The sequence below is a fragment of the Talaromyces atroroseus genome, assembly GCF_001907595.1.
Source record: "Talaromyces atroroseus strain IBT 11181 chromosome Unknown scaffold_2, whole genome shotgun sequence".
NCBI classification, from domain to species: Eukaryota; Fungi; Ascomycota; class Eurotiomycetes; order Eurotiales; family Trichocomaceae; genus Talaromyces; species Talaromyces atroroseus.
Window position 1 is genome coordinate 2,919,928 of NW_017971434.1, and position 20,234 is coordinate 2,940,161.

General features: G+C 45.8%; 7 protein-coding genes across 7 annotated transcripts, besides 3 other annotated features; 3 read left to right on the top strand and 4 right to left on the bottom strand.

The window, feature by feature from the left end:
- Positions 1-511: 511 nt before the first annotated feature.
- On the top strand, positions 512-1,468 carry UA08_03067 (hypothetical protein; the record flags this gene model as incomplete). Its single annotated transcript, XM_020265178.1, has 1 exon — positions 512-1,468. The coding sequence occupies one exon, from the start codon at positions 512-514 to the stop codon at positions 1,466-1,468; it is 957 nt and encodes a 318-aa protein (XP_020121851.1).
- A 187-nt stretch (positions 1,469-1,655) lies between these two features.
- On the bottom strand, positions 1,656-3,230 carry UA08_03068 (hypothetical protein; the record flags this gene model as incomplete). The annotated part of the gene is made up of 1 exon (XM_020265179.1): positions 1,656-3,230. The coding sequence occupies one exon, from the start codon at positions 3,228-3,230 to the stop codon at positions 1,656-1,658; it is 1,575 nt and encodes a 524-aa protein (XP_020121852.1).
- Positions 3,231-3,976: 746 nt separating this feature from the next.
- UA08_03069 (hypothetical protein) lies at positions 3,977-5,872 on the top strand (the record flags this gene model as incomplete). The annotated part of the gene is made up of 1 exon (XM_020265180.1): positions 3,977-5,872. One exon carries the CDS (start codon positions 3,977-3,979, stop codon positions 5,870-5,872), a length of 1,896 nt encoding a protein of 631 aa, XP_020121855.1.
- A 525-nt stretch (positions 5,873-6,397) lies between these two features.
- Positions 6,398-8,494, bottom strand: UA08_03070 (hypothetical protein; the record flags this gene model as incomplete). Its single annotated transcript, XM_020265182.1, has 2 exons — positions 6,398-7,855; positions 7,910-8,494. The coding sequence occupies 2 exons, from the start codon at positions 8,492-8,494 to the stop codon at positions 6,398-6,400; spliced, it is 2,043 nt and encodes a 680-aa protein (XP_020121856.1).
- Positions 8,495-10,537: 2,043 nt separating this feature from the next.
- Positions 10,538-11,473, bottom strand: UA08_03071 (hypothetical protein; the record flags this gene model as incomplete). Its single annotated transcript, XM_020265183.1, has 1 exon — positions 10,538-11,473. One exon carries the CDS (start codon positions 11,471-11,473, stop codon positions 10,538-10,540), a length of 936 nt encoding a protein of 311 aa, XP_020122376.1.
- Positions 11,474-12,513: 1,040 nt separating this feature from the next.
- On the top strand, positions 12,514-15,953 carry UA08_03072 (Chromosome transmission fidelity protein 18; the record flags this gene model as incomplete). Its single annotated transcript, XM_020265184.1, has 3 exons — positions 12,514-12,748; positions 12,800-15,440; positions 15,503-15,953. The coding sequence occupies 3 exons, from the start codon at positions 12,514-12,516 to the stop codon at positions 15,951-15,953; spliced, it is 3,327 nt and encodes a 1,108-aa protein (XP_020122375.1).
- A 615-nt stretch (positions 15,954-16,568) lies between these two features.
- Positions 16,569-17,010, bottom strand: UA08_03073 (hypothetical protein; the record flags this gene model as incomplete). Its single annotated transcript, XM_020265185.1, has 4 exons — positions 16,569-16,574; positions 16,614-16,685; positions 16,744-16,826; positions 16,899-17,010. 4 exons carry the CDS (start codon positions 17,008-17,010, stop codon positions 16,569-16,571), a joined length of 273 nt encoding a protein of 90 aa, XP_020122377.1.
- Positions 17,011-17,769: 759 nt separating this feature from the next.
- Positions 17,770-17,873: a repeat region (Identified by RepeatMasker using a combination of RepBase library and repeat library created with RepeatScout).
- Positions 17,874-17,875: 2 nt separating this feature from the next.
- Positions 17,876-18,596: a repeat region (Identified by RepeatMasker using a combination of RepBase library and repeat library created with RepeatScout).
- Positions 18,488-20,234: part of a repeat region (Identified by RepeatMasker using a combination of RepBase library and repeat library created with RepeatScout) that runs on past the window's edge.

Consider the following 20,234-nt stretch of genomic DNA (forward strand, 5'->3'; position numbering starts at 1 on the left):
CGCGTTCCAGGCGAATCACAGAAGGCCAACCCCCCACAGATGCAGGGAAGAGAAGCGCTAAGAACGCACTCTGATGGGCGCAATGGGCTGACCACAAGACGATCACATATACGGCGTTGGTGCAAGAATGAAGCAGTCCTTCTAGTGAATTGCGAGCGCAAAGAAGAATTGGGTTGGTTGGCGAGGGAGGATGCGTGTCGAGGAAGTCGCGGGGCCTTTTCGCGTTCGGCCCAAGACGCGTGACACACTAAACCATTCTTGCCTCTCTAGGCTAGCCCGGCTTTTCTTCCGTCACAGCTTGACCGTCACGGAGCACAACTCGCTCAGTTGCTCGTCAGTCCTGAGCTGGACTCGGATCCTTGAGAGAAAATAGTTCCTCTCCCTTTGCTGATTTCGCGCTTCTCGTCGCATGTCTCAGGCTTCTCTGCGTCCGCCCGAAGTATGGCGACACCTTCTCCGCGCAACGCTACGCGAATGCTCCTATTTACCCGACCCGATTGCTAGAGAATACATGCACAAATATGTCCTCGATCGTTACCGCAAGAGGTCGTCCTCTCTTTTGCTTTCAGATAGCCGGAAGATTCGCCAATCTCAGTCTCAGTCTGAGAAATACCGCGAAAAAGTGAAAGTTGCCAGCCTCGAAAGGCAAAAAGGACTTTGGAAATCCGCCAGAAAGATTCTATTACTACTACGACGAGCTAGTCAGGGATACCACAACTCTTTAGAAAAGGTATTGATGCTAGCATATGGCCGCGTCGGCGCCAAAAAGTATTCACTACTTTATGCTCTAATCAGGGATGTGCAAGAAGATAAAATCTTGAACTCGAACACGGATGTCGAAGATCTTTTGAGAAAGGTCTCAATAGTCCGGTTTGGGGACGAGTGGGAGCCTCCCGAAGTGCTCACAGCACTGCTAAAGTCGCAAAATCAGGTTGCCTTCCCGCAGGGCGCTTACATGAAACGTTTCAAAGTCAATGAAGTCGTAAAAGTGCCCAAGTTGAACAGCTGGCAGATGCCCATGCCTGAGGTTCGTCGCAAGAATATTCGGAAGCGATATTTCAACCGTGCAAGGTTCGGGGCGCTACCACCTCTTGATTCAGCCGAGTTAAATGTTCTGCGAGGCTTGATATCTGGCGCTGAGCCATGGAAGCCACCTACACGACGAGCGACAGTTTCTCCTCCTGCAGCCTTGTCGCCGCTGGAAACTTTCCTAAGTGACGGACCGCAGAATGGGCTATCATTCAGAAAATACGTCCTGGGCCGGCCGCATCGATTGACACGAAGACTTATGAGTTCTTTGTGGGAACAAATATACCATCTAACACCTCAGCGAACGACATCCGCGATGGGCAAACCAAAATTTGACTTCCCAAACGAAAAGAGTGGCCAGCCCCTAACTGTGTCGGTAAAAGATGAAATGTCCCTCGGCATATTCGATAGTGTGGATGATGACCGCGAAGTCTGCTAGTGGTGGCTAAAAAATATGTACTATATTGTATATTATGTATTATAAAGACTATATGATTCTCATGAATGATCTACCTAGCTAAGAGTAGGGCCTCAGTATGACATCAACGTAATCTTGGAACTAAATGATATAGGCAATGGAGGTCAATTGATATAACGAGCAACTATTAGCTGTGCTTCCCAGAATATTATAAGTTCTGTTGACTGAGAGACCCGACTTTAATATTACCCTGGCTCATTTGCTTCTCAAACTCCTTGCGAATTTTGGCTTCTTTCTTTCTCTTTTTTTGTTCAATCTGAAACCTTGATTTGGTTCCAAAGCGCAGTTTCGTTAGCATATCTGCTGCCTGCCCCCTGGTCAGATCTCGCGATGTAATGGTGTTCTCTCGGATCTTTCTGCTGTTCAAAAAGTTTATCTGATTCTCTGTTGCTGGAGCTTGCCTCCATTTTTCCGATGTTTTGATTGTGACTATTTTGAAGTGCGTGCGAGCGAATGTGTCGGCGCCGTGTACAGCCTGCTCCAATTCCGGTGCTCGAGTAACAACTCGAGGCCTAGTGTGTACTGAACCACCTTTTATATCGCTCTGAAGCTTCAGAACATGTTCGACAACCCACGGGCCGTCCGCTTTTCGATCACTTTTTCGGATCGTCATCCACCCTGACTTGTCGGCCAGTACATATCGATCAACATCAACGCGCACCCAGGCATAGCGGCTGATAGAGCGAATATGCCGATCTACGACCTCATCACGGAGGAGATCGAATATGCTATCATATGTTGTGAATATAACATCAACGCCGTCACCACTGAGTGGAATGTCACCTGCGCCATGTATATGTGAGCCAAAACCCCCAGTCTCCTTTCTGTTTTGTACATCCTGTACGCTTTGTTTATCAAGGACTTCGTTGGGATCAAGACCGAATAAGGTAGGCGTAGACATTATGCCAGTGTTCAGATTCGAAACCATGTCAATTACATGGCAGTTCTTCTTCCCTGGATATAATCGTAGACCTCGCCCTATCATTTGAATCAACAGACTCTTTGATCTGGTAGGACGCGCGAGGACAATGCAATCCACATTCGGAATATCAGTCCCTTCGGTGAAAAGCCCACAGTTAAGCAGTACGGGAAATTCCCCCTTCTTAAAAGCATCCAACACCTCATTTCTCGTCTGTCTAGCTGTACTGGCAGTGATATAGCGAGCATCAATGCCATTTTCCCGAAACGTGTCAGTAAGCTGTCTTACATGTTCGGTATCAACGCAGAAAACGAGTGTCGATTGACGATCATGAGCATTGGTGATCCAGGACCTTACGGTAACGTCGTTCACGGTGGCAGTATTGACGGCCTCAGACAAAGCTTTTGTGGCAAAATCTCCGGATGAATCCTTAGCCAAGCGGGAGAGATCAACGTTTGTCTTGACCGTAGTGAAAACAGCGTCAGCGAGCCAATTGTCTCCAATCATGTCAATGTAGTCTTTATGATAGACAATATGGTCGATAGCCGAACCTAGCTTCAGGCCATCAAATCTGAAGAATGTTGCAGATACTCCGACGAGCGCCGGCGCTTGGTCGGAGGCTTCAGTCAAGCCAAAATATTCGAGGACTTTGCGGTATTGAGGAGCGACAATGTGGTGTGCTTCATCAACCAACACAAGCTTGAACATGCTGGGATCAAACTTCTCAAGTCGATCTTTCGACACTAGACTCCTTATCGAAGCTACTGTTATATCAGCGGCTCCAGATGCCTTGCTTGCGCCCATTTCGATATCCACTGATTGGTCTGGATACGTGAGTCGACAGTGATATGCAGCCTGTTCGACAAGCTCCTTTCGGTGTGCAATAATAAGGGTTTGGTTTGCTCGGCCATCTCGGGGAGGGATGCGTCCAATTAGTTGGGTAAAAATAACCTAGGTGATAGTCAGCTATGTGGGTTAATAGTAACAGACATTTAGAGAAATAAACGGACTGTCTTGCCCGAACCAGTAGCCAAAGACAATCCCAGGCGATTGTGGCCTTTTTCAAGATGATCTATAACAGATTGGATGGATTCTTCTTGGTAATCCCGGAGCTGTATCTTCGGAGAGATAACCGTCGAGGCATGGCGAGTGATGGCTGGACTTTGCGGAATATAAAAAGAAAGTCGGCACACCCGTGGCCTTACAATGCTCCGTGCCAATTGAGCTCCGCCTCGTCGTAGAAGAAGCTCCATACGCATTGCATTTTGTCTGAATTTCTGTAGTCGGGGGGTCGCCGCTGGTGAAGACGCGACGGGAAGCAAACAATGCAAACTTTTATCTTATCAAAGGGATATTTTTCGAGCTGAGATTCCTCGAAGTCGGTTGGAGCTCTTCGCTCTCAATTCAACATAATATCAACCATCTATTGTTGCAGCGGAGCAGATTTTGATATGGTCAGATATGCACAACATGAACATCACCTTTGGGGAAAAAATCGACATCTGCAACTTTGCTATCTTTCATTCGTTATTCTGCGATAGTAATAAACAATGAGCACAAGTGCAGAAGACGAAACCCTTCCAGACAAAAGAGAGAATATCCTGGGATCGCCTGAGAGCATTCCGATACTTTCATCATCGAAACCATGGCGTAACTCTCAGTCTTTCGTCATAGGCAAGGAATTTCAATCGGGCGCACCGCGGGTCCCAGAGGAGAAGGGGCATGGGATCAATGAAAGTGAGGACGAAGTCAATGAAATTGCAGGCGAAACATCAGAGTCAGAAAATGGGGCATCAAAATTGGGGTCATCTAGAGAACGTCCAAAAGGTGATCTAGATTCTTGGGTTCGACGCAATGAAAGGCATTACTTCTGGAAAGCGTCCCTAGAATCCTATCGGTCTCTGCTGGATCAGAAGGAAAGAAGCTCGGATGCATGCAAGCCAAACACAGTTACTGAAGATGACTCTACTGTATCGACCAAGATTGGCCTGGTCGAATGGACCAGAGGAGAAGAAAGCAGGCTGTTTGCTGCTGTTTCCCGTAGGGGAAAATCTCGAACTTACGAAATTGCGCAGGATCTTGGGTCTAAGTCGAAATTAGAAGTTCTAGAGTATATTCAATTATTAGAGGACGCTGCAAAGGATGAAATTTTACAAAGAATGCAGACTTCGGAGGAAAAGGAAGAGAAAAAGCAACAGCAACCCCCTCTCGCAATGGCCATACCAGCAGCTGTCGACGTTAACGAGGAACTCGAAAAGGCACTTGACATTATTGCCGAACATATTTCGATTTTGGAACAGCGCATGGATGATCTGGAAGGAAAGAAAATTCATGGTTCCGACTTTTGGACTATTGACAGCAACGTTGCGGAGAAAATTGAAGGAATTTTAGAGTCAAGATCCAAAACACCTTCGGAATCACAATCTAAGATCTTCCAAAGCGCTGGCTTGTTGAGTATTAGACAATGGATACGACTATCCGAGAGGCTTTTTATGAATGCTGGGGAATCACAGTTTGAGGACAACTGGAGGAATGTTGCTTTTGAAGGCGAAAGTCCATCACTCACAGCCGATGCCTTCTGTGACTTTTATACACTCACTCGTGATATCACCAAACGCCTAGTGGCGAAGTCTTTTTCCGTGGCACATGATCGAGTGGCCGGATCTAAGAGAACCACAGCCCCTGTTGTGAGGAAAGAGGACGTTGTAGAAGCGGCCGAAATTCTACACATGAAGCGCAATCCATTTCACTTTTACATCCATCTTGCCCGCCGATTACGGCTTGATGTCGCGGACATCGTAAATAAAAAAGGGGCACAAGGACACAACGAGTACCTATCATATCACGAAGTCGAAAAGAAATTGTCCCAAGAGACGAGTTCCAGGGCTCATGCCAAAAGCTCAACAAGAGACCAGAAAAGTAGACATATTGCTGATGCTGCCGGTGTTAATGGTCTCGACAGCGATGAAGATGGTTTTCAGAAATCATTGACACCAGACGAGGAAGAAGACAGCGAGATGGATAGAGATGGCGGTCAATTAGGCGGTAATCGAGAAGAGACAAACTCGTCAACGTCCGACGATGGAACTTTTTTTTCTGACACATCACTCCTTGAGGATTCAGAAATCTCTGAACTGGAGCAAATTGAATATGATCGAAAGGTAGACGAGTACCTTGACTTCTTTGACCGAAAATCCAGCAAACAAGCGGAAGCAGAGCTGCGAGCATTGTTTAGGGAAAACGGCTTTCAGTTCAATGTGAATACAGAGGAAGATGCATCAGAGCCACCGCCAGTACCGACTAAGCAAACACTTCGAGAGCATGCGATTATTGACTGGAGAACGGACCTAGTCTATCGGACTGAATGGGGGTCAAATGGAACAGATCTTCGCATGGATGGCCAACAAGTTCAAAATAAACAGAGGAAAAGAAGACGCATTGAGTAGTCAGAACTTTTGGATGATTTCTTTGAACAACTTGGAAAGTGGCTGTTATAATTCCCACTAACGTTAGCATGATTAATGTGTATGTATTTTTGTGGATCGAATGCATTGAGTCAACATTCAAATTCGTTAAATGTTCTACAAGACGAACCTAGTTGAAATAGTACTTAGAACGATCCAGAAAGAAAAAAAGGAAATTAATCTCACACGGACACTTGTAATACAAGACATGGTAATAGAAAATTTGATGACTCCCCCTTAATTGCGCCTGCCAGTAAAATATCACACCCATAGTTTTCCTCAACCTCGATCGAAGAAACGTATCATATTCACGTCTGCTATCCTCCGCTGGTTGCGGTTTTATTGTAGACCGCCCTTCAATATCGCCGCTGCATATTTGTACAGAACGTGGAAATGAAGACAGAAAACAGTAATAGAGGAGAAAAACCGGACCCAAAAACATTAGGTAGTTCAAAGCACCACCGGATTAGAGCCATAAGAAGTAGAGAAAGAAAAGGGAAAGCACCATTAAAGATCAAAGTTCTTATAATCGGAACCAGGCTGGGCACTCAATGGCTGGATGCCGTTACTTCCGTCACCTTGAACCTGACTGAAATGGAAACGCGAGCTAATTCCAGCAGAAGCGGCATCATGAATAGCTCGAGTGGTATCTGCGCCTGGTCCTTGTAAGCTGACGTGCTGAAGAGTATCTTGCACTTCCTTGACTCTCTTTTTAAATGCCATCCGGTCAAGGAAAAGTTGTTGTCGAGTCTGCTCTAGCTCCCGTCGCTCGGCTTCAATGATTTCTTCCATTTCATTGAATTGGGCCAATTTGATCTCAAATTTTTGGAGTGTAACATTAACCGCAGCTGAAACGAGCCGTGTCATTTCTCGCTCTTCGTGAGAAGCGAGAGCGCCGGCACGAGCCGCAGAAGAAGCAAGGGCAACCGTTGCCAGGGATTCACGCTTCTCGCTTGTACCAGTTGTTGATTCGGCTTCACGGGTAGTGTCGATATCCATTGTATCCTCAGTTTTGAGCTCCTGGCCCTCTTTGTCTTTACCCTTTTCAGCTGAAGACGAACTTTTATTCAACTGATCTCTGAGTTCTTTCCGAATCTGCTCAACAGAGCGACCAGCGGCAGCTGCAGCCACGGACGGCTCGGCTAGCTGAGCTAAAAAGGCGACGACAGAGAGTACAGGATTATCCAGTTTACTGATCGGATCGCGACCCTGTAGCGCACGTACCGTGGCATCATTTGACCCATCAACGTCCTCGACGTACTTATCTTCAATCTCCAATTGCAGGAATTTCATAACACATTCTTCTCGGGTCCTTGTGCCCACGTGAGAGGCAATCTGCTCCCAGTTGTCGTCAAAATTTTCTATTCCTTCAAGGAGCAAAACAAGTTCTGCATCAGACCATGGAGCATCCTTGTCCGAGACTTTGGTGTAGTCATTTTCTTCTAGTCGGATAAAATCGGCCGCAGTGTGGCTTGCAGGCAGTCGACCTTCCAGGAAGCAGTTGGGACAAACGTCATATTTGTTGTCAGGTGCATTGGCATTGCTCGAAACAGGAGCAGATTTCGTGTAGTGGAATCGCAGACGGGTGCAATCAATGCCGCAAGACCAACAGTTAAAAACTTTCCGAGGCTCTCTGACCGCACTTTCCATTGCTTTGTTTGCAGCTTCAGATGATGTACCGTTTGCGGCAGGTGTGTCTCCATTCGTCTGCTTCTCTTTATCTTCAGCAGGGGTAATTTCTTTGCCCTTGTCGTCATAGATATTGCGTCTGATTTCAAGGTTTAAATCAGCCTTAACGGGTGTTCCTGATGCGGCACGATCAGTGGCTGCCAACGGTTTGCCTGCAGTAACGAGAGGATTAGGTCCAGGCTGAAATGGGTGAAGACCGCGTGGGGTATCTGCAATAACTCGAAAATGGCCTGTAAATGGTGGTCCGATATTCGAGGGTCGTGTTTGCGGATCAACCTATCTTGATTAGCAATCTACTTGGCACGGAAGATTAAAAATCTTAGTACTCACCTGGTAATTGATAAGACCCCATTGTTCCAGAAAAGAGTGAACCCTCATAATAGCACAAACATCTCCTGCAAGATTGCGGCGGCAAGCCGTCACAGTCAAATATTCTATGGGATTCAATCGATAGCTGTTGATCATGAAATCTCTATAATCCTTGTAGACTGCTGGCGTCTTGCTTCGATTGCGACCATTGAAGAATTCGCCCATTGCTTTCTTTTCGATGGGATGAATTTGATGCATGTCAAACCAGCTCGAATAGCTTGGCAGGATAATGGCATGTGTCTGCGAAATGAGGTGGCTGCGAGCTGCCGCTTCGAGTGTAGACTTTTCTGGTACAGACTGATCATCGCCGACAGCGTCGACGCCCTGGAGGCCTTCTGTGCCATCACCATCATCGGCACCGTTTTCTTTTTTTGCTTCGTTCTCAGTACCGCCCATTTCTTCGTCTTCGGGTTCCGCATCGTTATCCTGAGGTCTCGGGGACGCAGGAGCATCCAAAGGATTATCAGAAATTCCCTCTGCATTCTTCACTGGAGACTGCTGGTGAGGTTCAGCTGCTAAGAAGATGGGAATTCCCCAGTCAGCCATATTGCACAACTTCGAAGTAGGTGGGCGAAAGAATGTTACCAGATGCTTGAGTCGTCTCAGTAACATCTTGAGCGACTTCTAAAACCTGATGCTCCTCGCCAGATCCACTAGAAAATTTCTGTGGCTCGTCCATTATGGCGTGTCTGATGAATTTGGGGGGTCCGATGGGCGCTAGGTTGATCGTCGGAAAGGCAGAGCTCTTCCTTCAGGTCAGGCGCAAGTGGAAACTGCGCGTCGTAATGAGGGTAGCTAGTACAAAATCTAGCCTCACTACCTTTACAAAAGCCCGCGATGATGGCGAGTCCTCGAAATCCAATATTTGGAGTAAGTGTGGGCTGGCCGATTGACAGCTTACTGCTTGGTCGCGAACACGAACGGGATGGCTGCGACGCTTCATTTCCAAAAACTCGCGCGGCAAGAGTCAAGCCACAGACGCTAACCGGAAACAGATTGTACGCCACATATAGGATTAACGTCAGCCACAGCTGTGCCAAGAAATTAAGAACGCGCTAAGAACGTCACGTGCTCAACCTGGTATTTGCAAGCGAGACAGAACGGTCCGTTGAGTACCTAGGTATGTTCATACAGTATTCGAAATCCCTTGGAATCAATATTGTATTGATCTTAAAAGCCCTTCGCCTCATTGGGGGATGCCCCTTGTTACTACAGGCAATAGCAAACTGGAAGTCGGGTTTTTTGTGCTCCACCGCCGCTCTTTTCCGAGGACGTACTTGACCAACACCTAGGTATACCAAAGGTTTCACAATCCTATCCGACCAATAATTGGATTCAGCAGCAGTTATACTTCTGTGTATGACATGTGTGAATTTTGCAACAGCTTTGCTTGGGCAAACTCTGCCATATACAGGCCCGAGGTGCTACGGTATTGAGACATCGTGACAATCGCCCAGGGGCTCTTCATTTGTGGTAGTTGTATCCTCACGTAGATCCGGACTCTCATATCGTATGGATGGGTCGCAGGCATCTGTGCCTAGCTGAACTTGTTAATCATCTTTACACCGTAAACGTTATTCAATATGTTGTTCCGAATTATGGTTAGGTTCAGCTAGCAGCGCAGTAATGCTGCTTCTATAGCTCCGAAAACAGGTGGCAATTTCCCAGCAATCATATACTACGGTAATCTCCCACCAGGTAATTTAGCCGGTTCAGTTGATTGCTTGTTATCTGGCGTATTAGGATACGCTAGTGCTCAACTTTTTGTGAATTTATTAGCAGAAACGATGCGGCCTCATGATACTGTTAAAGCTATGTTGGGGGCTCAGACCTATATTTGCACTGTCTATCTCGTCTATGGCTGTTACGCCTATCATTTTGAAGAACAATACAGCTATAAACCCAATTATCAAGGTGCCAGCTTATATGCCTGGCAAAGAGTCAGCGATATTCCATTGTCCAAGGTAAGTATACATAATTGCATCCACGGTGTCCAACGAACTGCTACAGGTTTGATTGAGGCATTTCAGATTCCGAAGCCGAACTCGTTCTCCTGCATATCGTTTCTGAATCTTAATGCCAGGCGGCAAAATATTATGGCGGCAGATGGTCTTTAAAACAGTTGCATGACATATGAAACACAGAGGAGATAGTCAATACTTCAGCTGTCTCTATTCTGACGTGGTTCTTAATAAGCCACATCGGTAATAGAATGAAAGCACCAAATCTTCAAAAACACTATAGTATTTACGTTCAAATTCACTGTGTATCGTATAAGGTTTTAACCCTCACTTTGCAACGTTAGCATGTAGGCCGCGGAGTAAAAGAATCTGGCCAAACAATTGAGTTATGCACAAACACACTCTAGGTATAGTTATATTCATAGTGAAAAGAATAGACAGAAATGAATTCCTTTAGTACGAAGAGCAGTGATTCGCAACTGGTATGTCGAAAGCTAAGATTGATACTCGACCAGCCAAGATTCATAAAAGGTGAATTCGATTCTCACACCTGTGGCGAAGACGTAACATCATTGCTAAAAGAAAAGACATTACATTCAATTCCCGTTCCGAGAAAAAATACTGGACGTCACATTGAAGGAACCATGTAAGCAACACCCATCAGTTGCTCGCCGCTGTTTACCCAAAGGCTCGGCAGCCGATAAAGCACCTCACCAGAGACTTCAGCTGTTACGGTAACAAGGACCTCCCCGAAAATACCTCGCACCTCGTCAAGAATATCATTGATCGCGATGTGTGCGCTAACACGGTGTCGTGGATACCAGAGCCCTTCTGCAGATGCAATAGGAACCGAAAGTTTTACAAAGCGTCGTTCCGGTACGGCCAATGGTAACGCGGGTGACTGCAACATCCCAAGGTAAGCCATGACACGCATCACACCGTCATAATGTAGGGAGACCTTGTCTTCAGAAACAAGGCCGTTACAAACTGCTTCAGCCGTAATAGCTGGAATTCCCAGACGGGTAGCATAGCTTGACGAGACGCGCCGAGTTCCAGATGCTGCAACAACAGTCTCCAGGCCAAATGCGACTGCTAGTTGCTTCGATGCTTCACTATCTTCGTTAAATATTGTGTAAGGCTTAAGCTCTTCATCCAGATTACCACCGTGCAGATCTAGATAAGCGTCACATTTCGGGAAGATACCCGATGGCCAATGAACAAGGCGCTCGCTAGCTGTACCTAGAGGATTTCCTGGGAATTGTCTGTTTAGGCTTTTTCCATCTTGCGGATTGACGTAGATGCTTCGAGCACGAAAGCCATGGAAATTCATGACTGGCAAGACGAAAAGCGTTCTGGTTAACTGATGTCCGTCGATATTCATTAAGCGCAACGCCGCCTCAATCGAACATAGCTCCGAACCATGAACTCCTGCAGTTATCAGGAGGGTGGGACCATATTGAACGCCTTCCACGATTCCGAACGGAATTTGAAAGTCTTCGATGGGCGAGAGATAGCCTTTCCGGTTGCGCGTACTGCCGGTATGAAGTTCTGGTATTTTTGTCATGCTGTGGGTATTTTCTAGAGACAAATGTGGTTCGTGTTGACTAAGACCAGGGTTGAGGTCGATCCTTTAGCGTGGTGTATACCTAGGTATCTAGGTGTAGAGCGTCGTGATGGTGGGACTTGTATATCAAGAATTGGGACTTTAATTGGTTGACAAGCAGTAGCTACAAGCAAGATAGAACTCCATATTCATAGAATGAGCCATACCCCGCAGTCCACAATCGCGTTCTTTATAGCCAAATAGCACGTGGCAGGGCCAGGGAATTGTGAACTTACGATCTATGGCAGCCGGATGCGAAGCCACTAAGCAGGCACTGCACCAGCATGGAATACTGCATACTTATTTGGCAGAACATCGAGAGATCTCTGAGACTCATCAAAGTCTTATCAGGCTGTGGGCTTGTCGTGAAATGAAGTGCTCACACCGCATCCATCTAGAAAACCCATTTAATGTTCCAGTAGTCCCCGTTTCTTATCGCGTCTAAAATGAACAGCACTTTGTTACCGACAAAGGTCCCCGTGATGCTAACTAGAATTGAATATCGAGATAGTTCCTATGGTTAAGGAGCAAATCATCTGATATTAGGACCGACTACAAAGCAACTCTGGCATAACTTGACAAAGGAAGCGCCCGCCAATTCGGAGTGATTTGCAGTTGAACTCGGAGATCGGATTGCGCTCTGAGCAGCGCTGAATTGCACTCTTAGGGCCGGCTAACTAGGATTAAGGTGGGTGAGGAATAGGAAGAATTGTTCTTGGGAATGATTTAAGAATTAGGGCTTAGGGCCCAGATAAAGCTAACCTAATTAGGAATAATATTACGTGTATTAGGGCTGTATTGAAACTTTCAAGTAATTTCACATTATCCACTTTCAGGCTAGCGTGGTTGACATCGCGTCGAACGCGTTCTCCGCGCGTCAACGCCGTTAGTTACGTAGACAGCCTGTGGACATAATCAAAGGATCAAGATAACAATCAAGCAGATACCCATGCACCATCTCAAAGCCTAATCCATACTATCACGACTCGTCATTGTCATTGATGGCGAATGATTTCCCGTCATCTGACTTCGACCCAGCACTACATCTTCATTCCGAACCACCAGAGATTATACTTCAAACCGAGCCAGACCTTGATTCATTTGCCGACGACATCGAGGCGCTACAACAGCGGCGCTTGGAGATTGCTGAAGAAAATCGACGTAAGGGAGTCGTGATTCAGCATCGCTCTTGGAATCTATCGGATGTGTTTCGAAGTGACGACGACATACAACCACGTATGCAAGGTCTTCTTTAATTTTGTGTGGTATTTACTGACCAAGGAGTAGTCACTCCAACGAAGTCCTTGAATTACCCTCAACTAGGCAAAGGTCTCATTATAGAAAATTTCCTTCCTTCCACACCGCCAACGGCAATGGCGCCGTCCATATCTGCGGAGTCCGCTCTTACGCCTAGTCCTTCATTGACAGATCCCCGAAAGAGAAAGTTAGAATCGACATTGCCGGAGGAGGACTTGAAACGGCAAAAAATTGTTGTCGACAATCAATTGAGCTCGTTGCAAGAAACAAATTTAGATAGCAATGACCATAATGGACCAAGAATGATAGGCGGATTCATCGATGACGATGATGACGACGATGAGGATGCATTGGCTGAATTAGGACGGTATGAAAACGGAATTTACTCATTTCAGAATACGGAATATGGAAAACAGACAGAAAAATCATTGCCGGAAAATGTACCCAATCAGAAGACTCATGGACCATTCGTCGAAGATGAGGATGAAGAGGAAGAGGATAGTACCAATGCGCTAAGGGATACATCTGCGAACAGCGATGCCACTTTGCTCCGAATGATGTCTAATTCGGCCCCCATAATTTCGTTAGGGTCAGATGGTACGTCATTGGAAAGGGGAAAGCCTATCACTATCAAGACTTGCTCGGGGAAAACACTTCGAGTCCAACCGCGCCAGCGTGCAAGCGCTCCATCATACGAGAGGATTGTTGCCAGTCGCTCAAAGACGGCTGCCGGAAAAGCTCAGCGCAGCTACTACGGAATTGAAATCCACCGGTTATTGGACCATGCTGCCAGTGAGATAAAGGAGGATATGAACCGCAAGCGAGAACAACTGCACATTGAACATTCCATCGAAACACCGGTAATTGGAAAGTCCAAGAAGAATTATGCCAATCCAATGTGGACGGAAAAATATCGTGCTCGAAGATTTGCAGATCTCATTGGAGACGAGCGGACTCATAGATCAGTCTTACGATGGCTTAAGGGATGGGATCCAGTTGTCTTCCCAGGTCTTGCTCGGTCGAAGCCGATGAAAACGGCCGCCGAAGAGGGCGAACGAATACACCGGAAGATTCTCATGTTGGCCGGTCCTCCAGGTCTAGGCAAAACTACCCTAGCTCATGTTTGTGCACAACAGGCAGGTTATGAAGTCCTGGAGATTAATGCTAGTGATGAACGTAGCAGGGATGTCGTCAAAGGTCGCATCAGAGATGCGGTTGGGACAGAGAACGTGAAAAGCGTAAGTGTTAATGCTAACTCAAGCAAGGCCATCAAACCCAGTCGTCCCGTTTGCGTTGTCGTGGATGAGGTTGATGGTGTTGTTGGCGGTTCAGGCTCGGGTGGTGAGGGCGGTTTTATCAAAGCTCTCATTGATCTAGTCATGACAGACCAAAAGAATTCTGCTCGGACTAGTGAAATTGTATCATTCAAGGGAAAAAGAAGAAAAGGCGACGATTTCCGTCTGTTGCGGCCCATAATCCTCATTTGCAACGATGCGTATCATTCCAGTCTAAGGCCACTTCGCACTTCTAGCATTGCTGAAGTGATACACGTTCGACAAGTGCCGATGGAAAATGTCATACAGCGTCTAAAGATAATATTGACAAAAGAGAATATCCAATATGACGGTGATGGAGTCAGAAGACTTTGCGAAGCATCCTGGGGTATGACTGCCAAGAAAGACCGCACCGAAAAGAATCGCGGTGTTGGCGAGGGCGACATACGAAGCATTCTAGTCTCAGCGGAGTGGGTTGTGCGTAAACTTCGAGCTTTTCCAACAGCAGCACCTCGTTTGACCAAACGTTGGTTAGAGGAGAACATCCTCAACGACGCCCAATCTAGTGGATATTCCAAGGGGCTCGGAAGAGGTGGAGTTCGAGAGATTACAGATCGCGTCTTCATCGAAGGTGCTGGCTTCCCACTAGCGCCTATTGGCATTGACTCGTTTAATGACCCTTTTGATCAGGAGAAAACCAAAACTCCAGTGGGAGTTGCAGAGCTGCGCAGACGCCATGCAGCGTCCAAGCTGCGCGAGATGATAGATGCAAGCGGGGATTATGATCGGTGTATCACGGACTGCTTCACGGAATATCCTACAAGAACTTTTCAGGACGATACGTTTCTTTCTAAACCGAACTCCGCTTACGATTGGCTGCAGTTTCACGACATGATTTCATCTAAAGTTTTCTCAAACCAGGACTGGGAGTTGAATCCGTACCTGAGCCAGTCAATTCTGGCATTTCATCACTTGTTTGCTAGTGCTACTAGTTCCTCGAATAAGAGAAAATTCGAAGACGAAAACACAGAAGAAGAAGACCATCCATTTTCCGGACCCAGGGCAGACTTTGCGGCGTTTGAAGCACTCAAACAGAATAAATCAACACTTGTCAGTTTTCAGTCAACCTTTTCTGCACCACTCATGAGACTGTTCCGCTCTGTCGACTGTGTTGCTACTGATCTGGTGCCGAATCTTGTGCGCATGCTATCGCCCGATATAAAGCCGGTCGTTGTGCGAGGTAGTGATCAAAGCAATGTTGCCAGTGTCAGAAAAGAGAGCGAAAAGGCACTGGTTCTTTCTGCAGTAAAGGTGATGGGTGGCTTGGGCGTGACGTTTGAAAGGGTGCGTGTAGGAAATGAAGGTTCCCACACTGGGTGGGTATACAGAATGGAGCCGTAAGTTTCTTCTCTGAAATGTATATATATATATTAAAGTCTACTGGGCTAACTCAATCAAGGCCTATCGACACATTAATCTGCTTTTCAAAGACGAAGGGCACCATTCTCGATACTAATGGCGCAGGCCCCGTACGCTACGCCATTCGACAGGTGCTTGATCAGGAGTACCGCAAAGAGACACTGCGCAAACAGGGAGAAAGCTCCCAGGCCAAAATGGGACTTCCGTCGAGCAGTAGTAACAAGGATTCAAAGCAAAAACAGACGCATAATGATGACGATAAGGAGAATGGCTCTAAGACAAAGTCTGGTGCGGATGCAGCCGTCAATAGAGATTTCTTTGGCAGGGTCATTCAAAATAATCAATCTGGCAGTGCTGCGCGCCCGCAGAATCATAAACGTAAATCGAGTGGGCATGGACATGACCGCAAGGTATGGGTGACATTTCACGAAGGATTTTCAAACGCAGTACGCAAGCCAGTCTCGATGGCCGAGCTGTTAGCCGAGCTATAGTGACTAACTAGTTGTATGAAATAATTCCAATATATATGATTTATGATTTATATATGTGCCCTTGTAAGAATAAAGATCTAATAGCAAGTCATTTTCAGACTCAACCAGACGCTTGGTCTTCCCAGGCACAAATTGCCAACGGCTCTGATATGCCATTCCTTGGGTGATGTGAAAACAATATCAGTCTTTGAAATATAGCAGGACTTCGATGACAACTTATGAGGACCTATCCAATTATTCTAAGCTTCTGGCTTGTCGTTTGTGATGGGCAATCGCTACCATATTTTGGACCAAGAAAGGATAACGAGAGGGATACAAACGACAAGGTCCAGATAATGAATGTGTCAATATGCAATGCTCGAGCACTCCAAGCATACTCAAAGTAATAATTTTTTCCTCCCAGGAAACAAAGTAATGCTAAATGTCCCAGTAGGACAAAATGCAAAAGATCACGTTCTTTTTCCCTCTTCGTCCTCACCTACGCGACGTATTTAACTTATTATGCCGATGAGGAAAACTGATATTCTGTGGCAGAGAGCTGGCGGAAGCGTCTTCGAGTAATCCCAGATCCCAAAGGCGAAGATCAGCCCATTGCCGAGGAAAGTTATATAGTGGCTACCCCTGATACATGATAGAGATAACAAGACTAAACAGACTTACAGCAAGACGAAACGCAGCAAATCTACCAGGGGCACCAGCGTCGGAGGGCGAGGGTGGGGGAGGGGAATCTTCCTGTTGATTGCTATATTAGTGATTGCACCACAAAGACATGTAGAAAGACTACACTTACTACAACCCCAGCGGTTGTAGCATTGGTGACCGGGATGTTGGCGGGAGGGGGAGGAGAAGGAGAGGTGCTTCTCATTTTTAAATCTGAATATTATGTGAGTCAGAGCACTAGATAATACAACGGTGAAGGCAATTGTAGAGTATCAAATAACTTACCTTGGTCAACCATGCTTGCTGCTGCTGCTTGTGATAGGCTGACGATGCTAAAGAGAAGGACCTCGAGGAGGAGCAAGTGCGAGACTGAGGGAGACTCTCGACCGCTGAACATTACGCGGATCCTTGGATCACCTTAAATCAACCAATAAAATACAAGGATCAGGCACTCATTTGTCACCATGTATTAGTCACATACACTTATTTTTGTATGACTTTTTGGAACTTGCATTGCAACGCCAATTATCAAGAGCGGGATGTTTTAATGCCAAGGCTACCGGCCTTCTTGCACGCATATGATTGATAGACCAATCGGAACGAAGGAATTGCAACATCTTGCCCTAAATACATATACAATCTAGAGAAGACTTTTCCAACAGAGCGCAGTAATCCAGTTAAATCTTGAATCCATCTGAATCTTGAACTGGTATACGATTGGAGTATTTGTTCGTTGTCGGGAAGCCTCCTAGATTTTATATCTGTAAGGGAGTATGACTGGACTCCAGCATGCCAACGACGTGGTATTTTGAATATAAGGTCACTCTATCTACCTTGGTGATAAATTGTTAATATCTTGTAGGGCTTCATGGCCTCATTTGATAGGACAATCCCTCGTCTTTCCTGCAACTGACCAGAGCCAATCGTGCACCAGTTGTCATATTTGAAACAAGTCTGAGTCTGCGCTACTAGTATCAGAGCCATTCGACGGTATTGAGATAGATGAGAAATCGTTCTCAGGTTTACGAACCTAGCTAGCTGTGGTAAACATACGTTCGAGTAGACATGATACTAGAATCCATTCTCAACACGGAGAAAATAACAAATATATGCTTCCCAGCTCAATGATCAATTCCTAACGAGGCTACTCAGTTTATACTACATTTCAATGACCTCACCTAGAATTTAACCTTTAAGCCCGATCTTATACATTCCATGAGGTCTACCTAAAACCAATTTCATACATCTTTCCTTAAAAGCATGTGACAGCGGATTATGACCGCTATTCCGAATACAGCATGTAATCCACAACCAACACCGTATTTCACAGAGGTGCACCTAATTGGCCAGAATAGGCATTGGATATGTGTCTTAGTTGATCTCTATTCTGATTATAAATATGGCCTTAAGTAACCCCTGAATATTCTCTTTAGTTAGATATGTAGATTATATAGTATTCTTAATACTAGCTAATACAGTGTTCTAAATCTGTTATTATAATAGTATGTCTTAATAGTATTGGATTTTATTAATTTAGAAAAGAAACTGGTTAATAGGATATAAGAGCTTATAAATAGCTAAATCCTAATTATTAAAGCTATTCCTAATCTATATATTTGAGAATTATATCTTTGCTAATTTATAGTTTTTATTAGAAATAAATGCTGGCAATCTCATCAAAATATTATGAATTTAGTATTGAAATAATGGTGATAATTTAGAAGAAGATTAACTTAATTAAATGATTATATTAGTATAATTAGTTTAAATTAATTTAAATTAGAGTGAGATAAGGAAAGATTTAGAAATATATTAATCTTAATCTTAAGAATCCTAAATTAAATAAATATTCTTCTACTTCTAATAATCTTAAGAATAAGATTAATAAGACTAATTATAAGTAGAAAGTAGAAGAATATAAAAAGAAAGAATAAATCTTTAAAATTATTTTTTCTTATATAAATAAGTTAGTTAATATAATAGTGTGACGGGGGTTGCAAGAACGTAGCTGGGATTCGGCTTCGGCCTAGGAATAGATTCGAATATAGAACGTATATACACGTATGCTCAGCAGCTAATCGCTGCTTCACGAAGGCCTGAGGCCACCCGCCGTTATAAGGCGGTGTGTGCCAAGCCGCTAGTCCAATTAGCGGCGGGAAGCCGGGCGAGGTCACGTGCCCGCTGTACTTTGAAGCTATTCCCAACTCCATCCAGGATTCCGCCTTACAGCTATCCCCCTCTTTATAAGGGCGCGTCCCTGAGCCCAAAACTTCGCAGGCTTGTAGGGTTCGGTGCGTAGAATCAGTAGTTCAAGTTTCGTAACGAAATCCTTGTTCTTGGTGGAGAAATCGAAGGTGGACAATAGGCATCAGATAGAGGATTGAATACGTAGGAAGTAGTTGAGATTGGCGCTAGTAGTGAGCGCGCACAAATCCTCATCTCCCTCATTCTGACTTCCTCTTCCTTTCCCTTCTCTTCCTCGGCCTCATCTTCTTCCTCGATGGTAAGTGTTATCTCAACACCACGCTTTTTCATCAAAATTTCATCGAATATGGATTTAGTGCATCCCATATTATTGATTCCTCGCTTTTCCTGCATCGATTTGATGCTTGGGGCGACAGTGAGGTGGTTTTGACCATCTCACGGTTGAGCGTGGCAGTCAACTTGGAGTGCCTAACTCTAACAATTCGAACCTGCTCTAGCTATCCCCCTCTTTGGGAGCAGCGTCCCGATGCTTGAGAAAACACTAACGTAGTAGTAGTTCGCTGTCGTCAATCCCGATTCGTCCTCATATTCAGAGTACCTCGCAAAAATGTCGTCCACGCAGGTAAGTTGGCCATACGAGATGAGTCATAAAGTCAGGCAAATATTGATGCGGATGAATGGGTAGCCCGAACCTCCACGCACTCCTGAGGGTCCTCCGGTTGAGCCTCTCAGTGCAGTCCCTACTCCTGGTGCCGTGTCTGACAACTCCCAGCCCCCTGCGTCTCCGAAGGGCAAGGTGAGTAACGATATTCCACGTGCAGGGTTTCGATACTAATAGGGTATAGGAACGTGCGGTTGAGTCTCTACGTGAGCTCCCGTGCTTAGCCTGCTTTCGATCCTGGGCCACTTCGAATCCTCATGACTGCATCGAGCAGCGGCATGCTCGTTACGATACCGTGACTCGGTTGTGCATGCATTGTCGAACGCTTAAGCGCAAGTGTGTCCCCGTAAGTACACATTCATAACTCCAGTTCGAGCATCTATGCCATCGAACATTTCTCATTTCATAACCAATACTGATGGTTTGTAGTGTCCCGAGTCCCTGTCGGACCGCCTAAAGGCTTTAGCCGACGAGTTCCGTCAGGGTTCGGTGGCAGGGGACTTCGGTGATCGATGCCGTGCGTTAGATAAAGCACTCAAGGCTTCGAACCGTGCATCCAGAAAACGTGCCGTTGAGACAGACTCCGGTGCTGAAACCGATGACGAAAGTACAGCCTCGACTCGGCCTAGTCCGCTCAAAAAGCATTCGATTATGGCAATTCGTGCTGCCTTGTCAGAGGAGCTTCGTCCTCGCCGTTCCCGTTCCCAGTCGATACATTCGGCTGGTGACCCTGCCGACTTTGGCAGGGAAAGAGG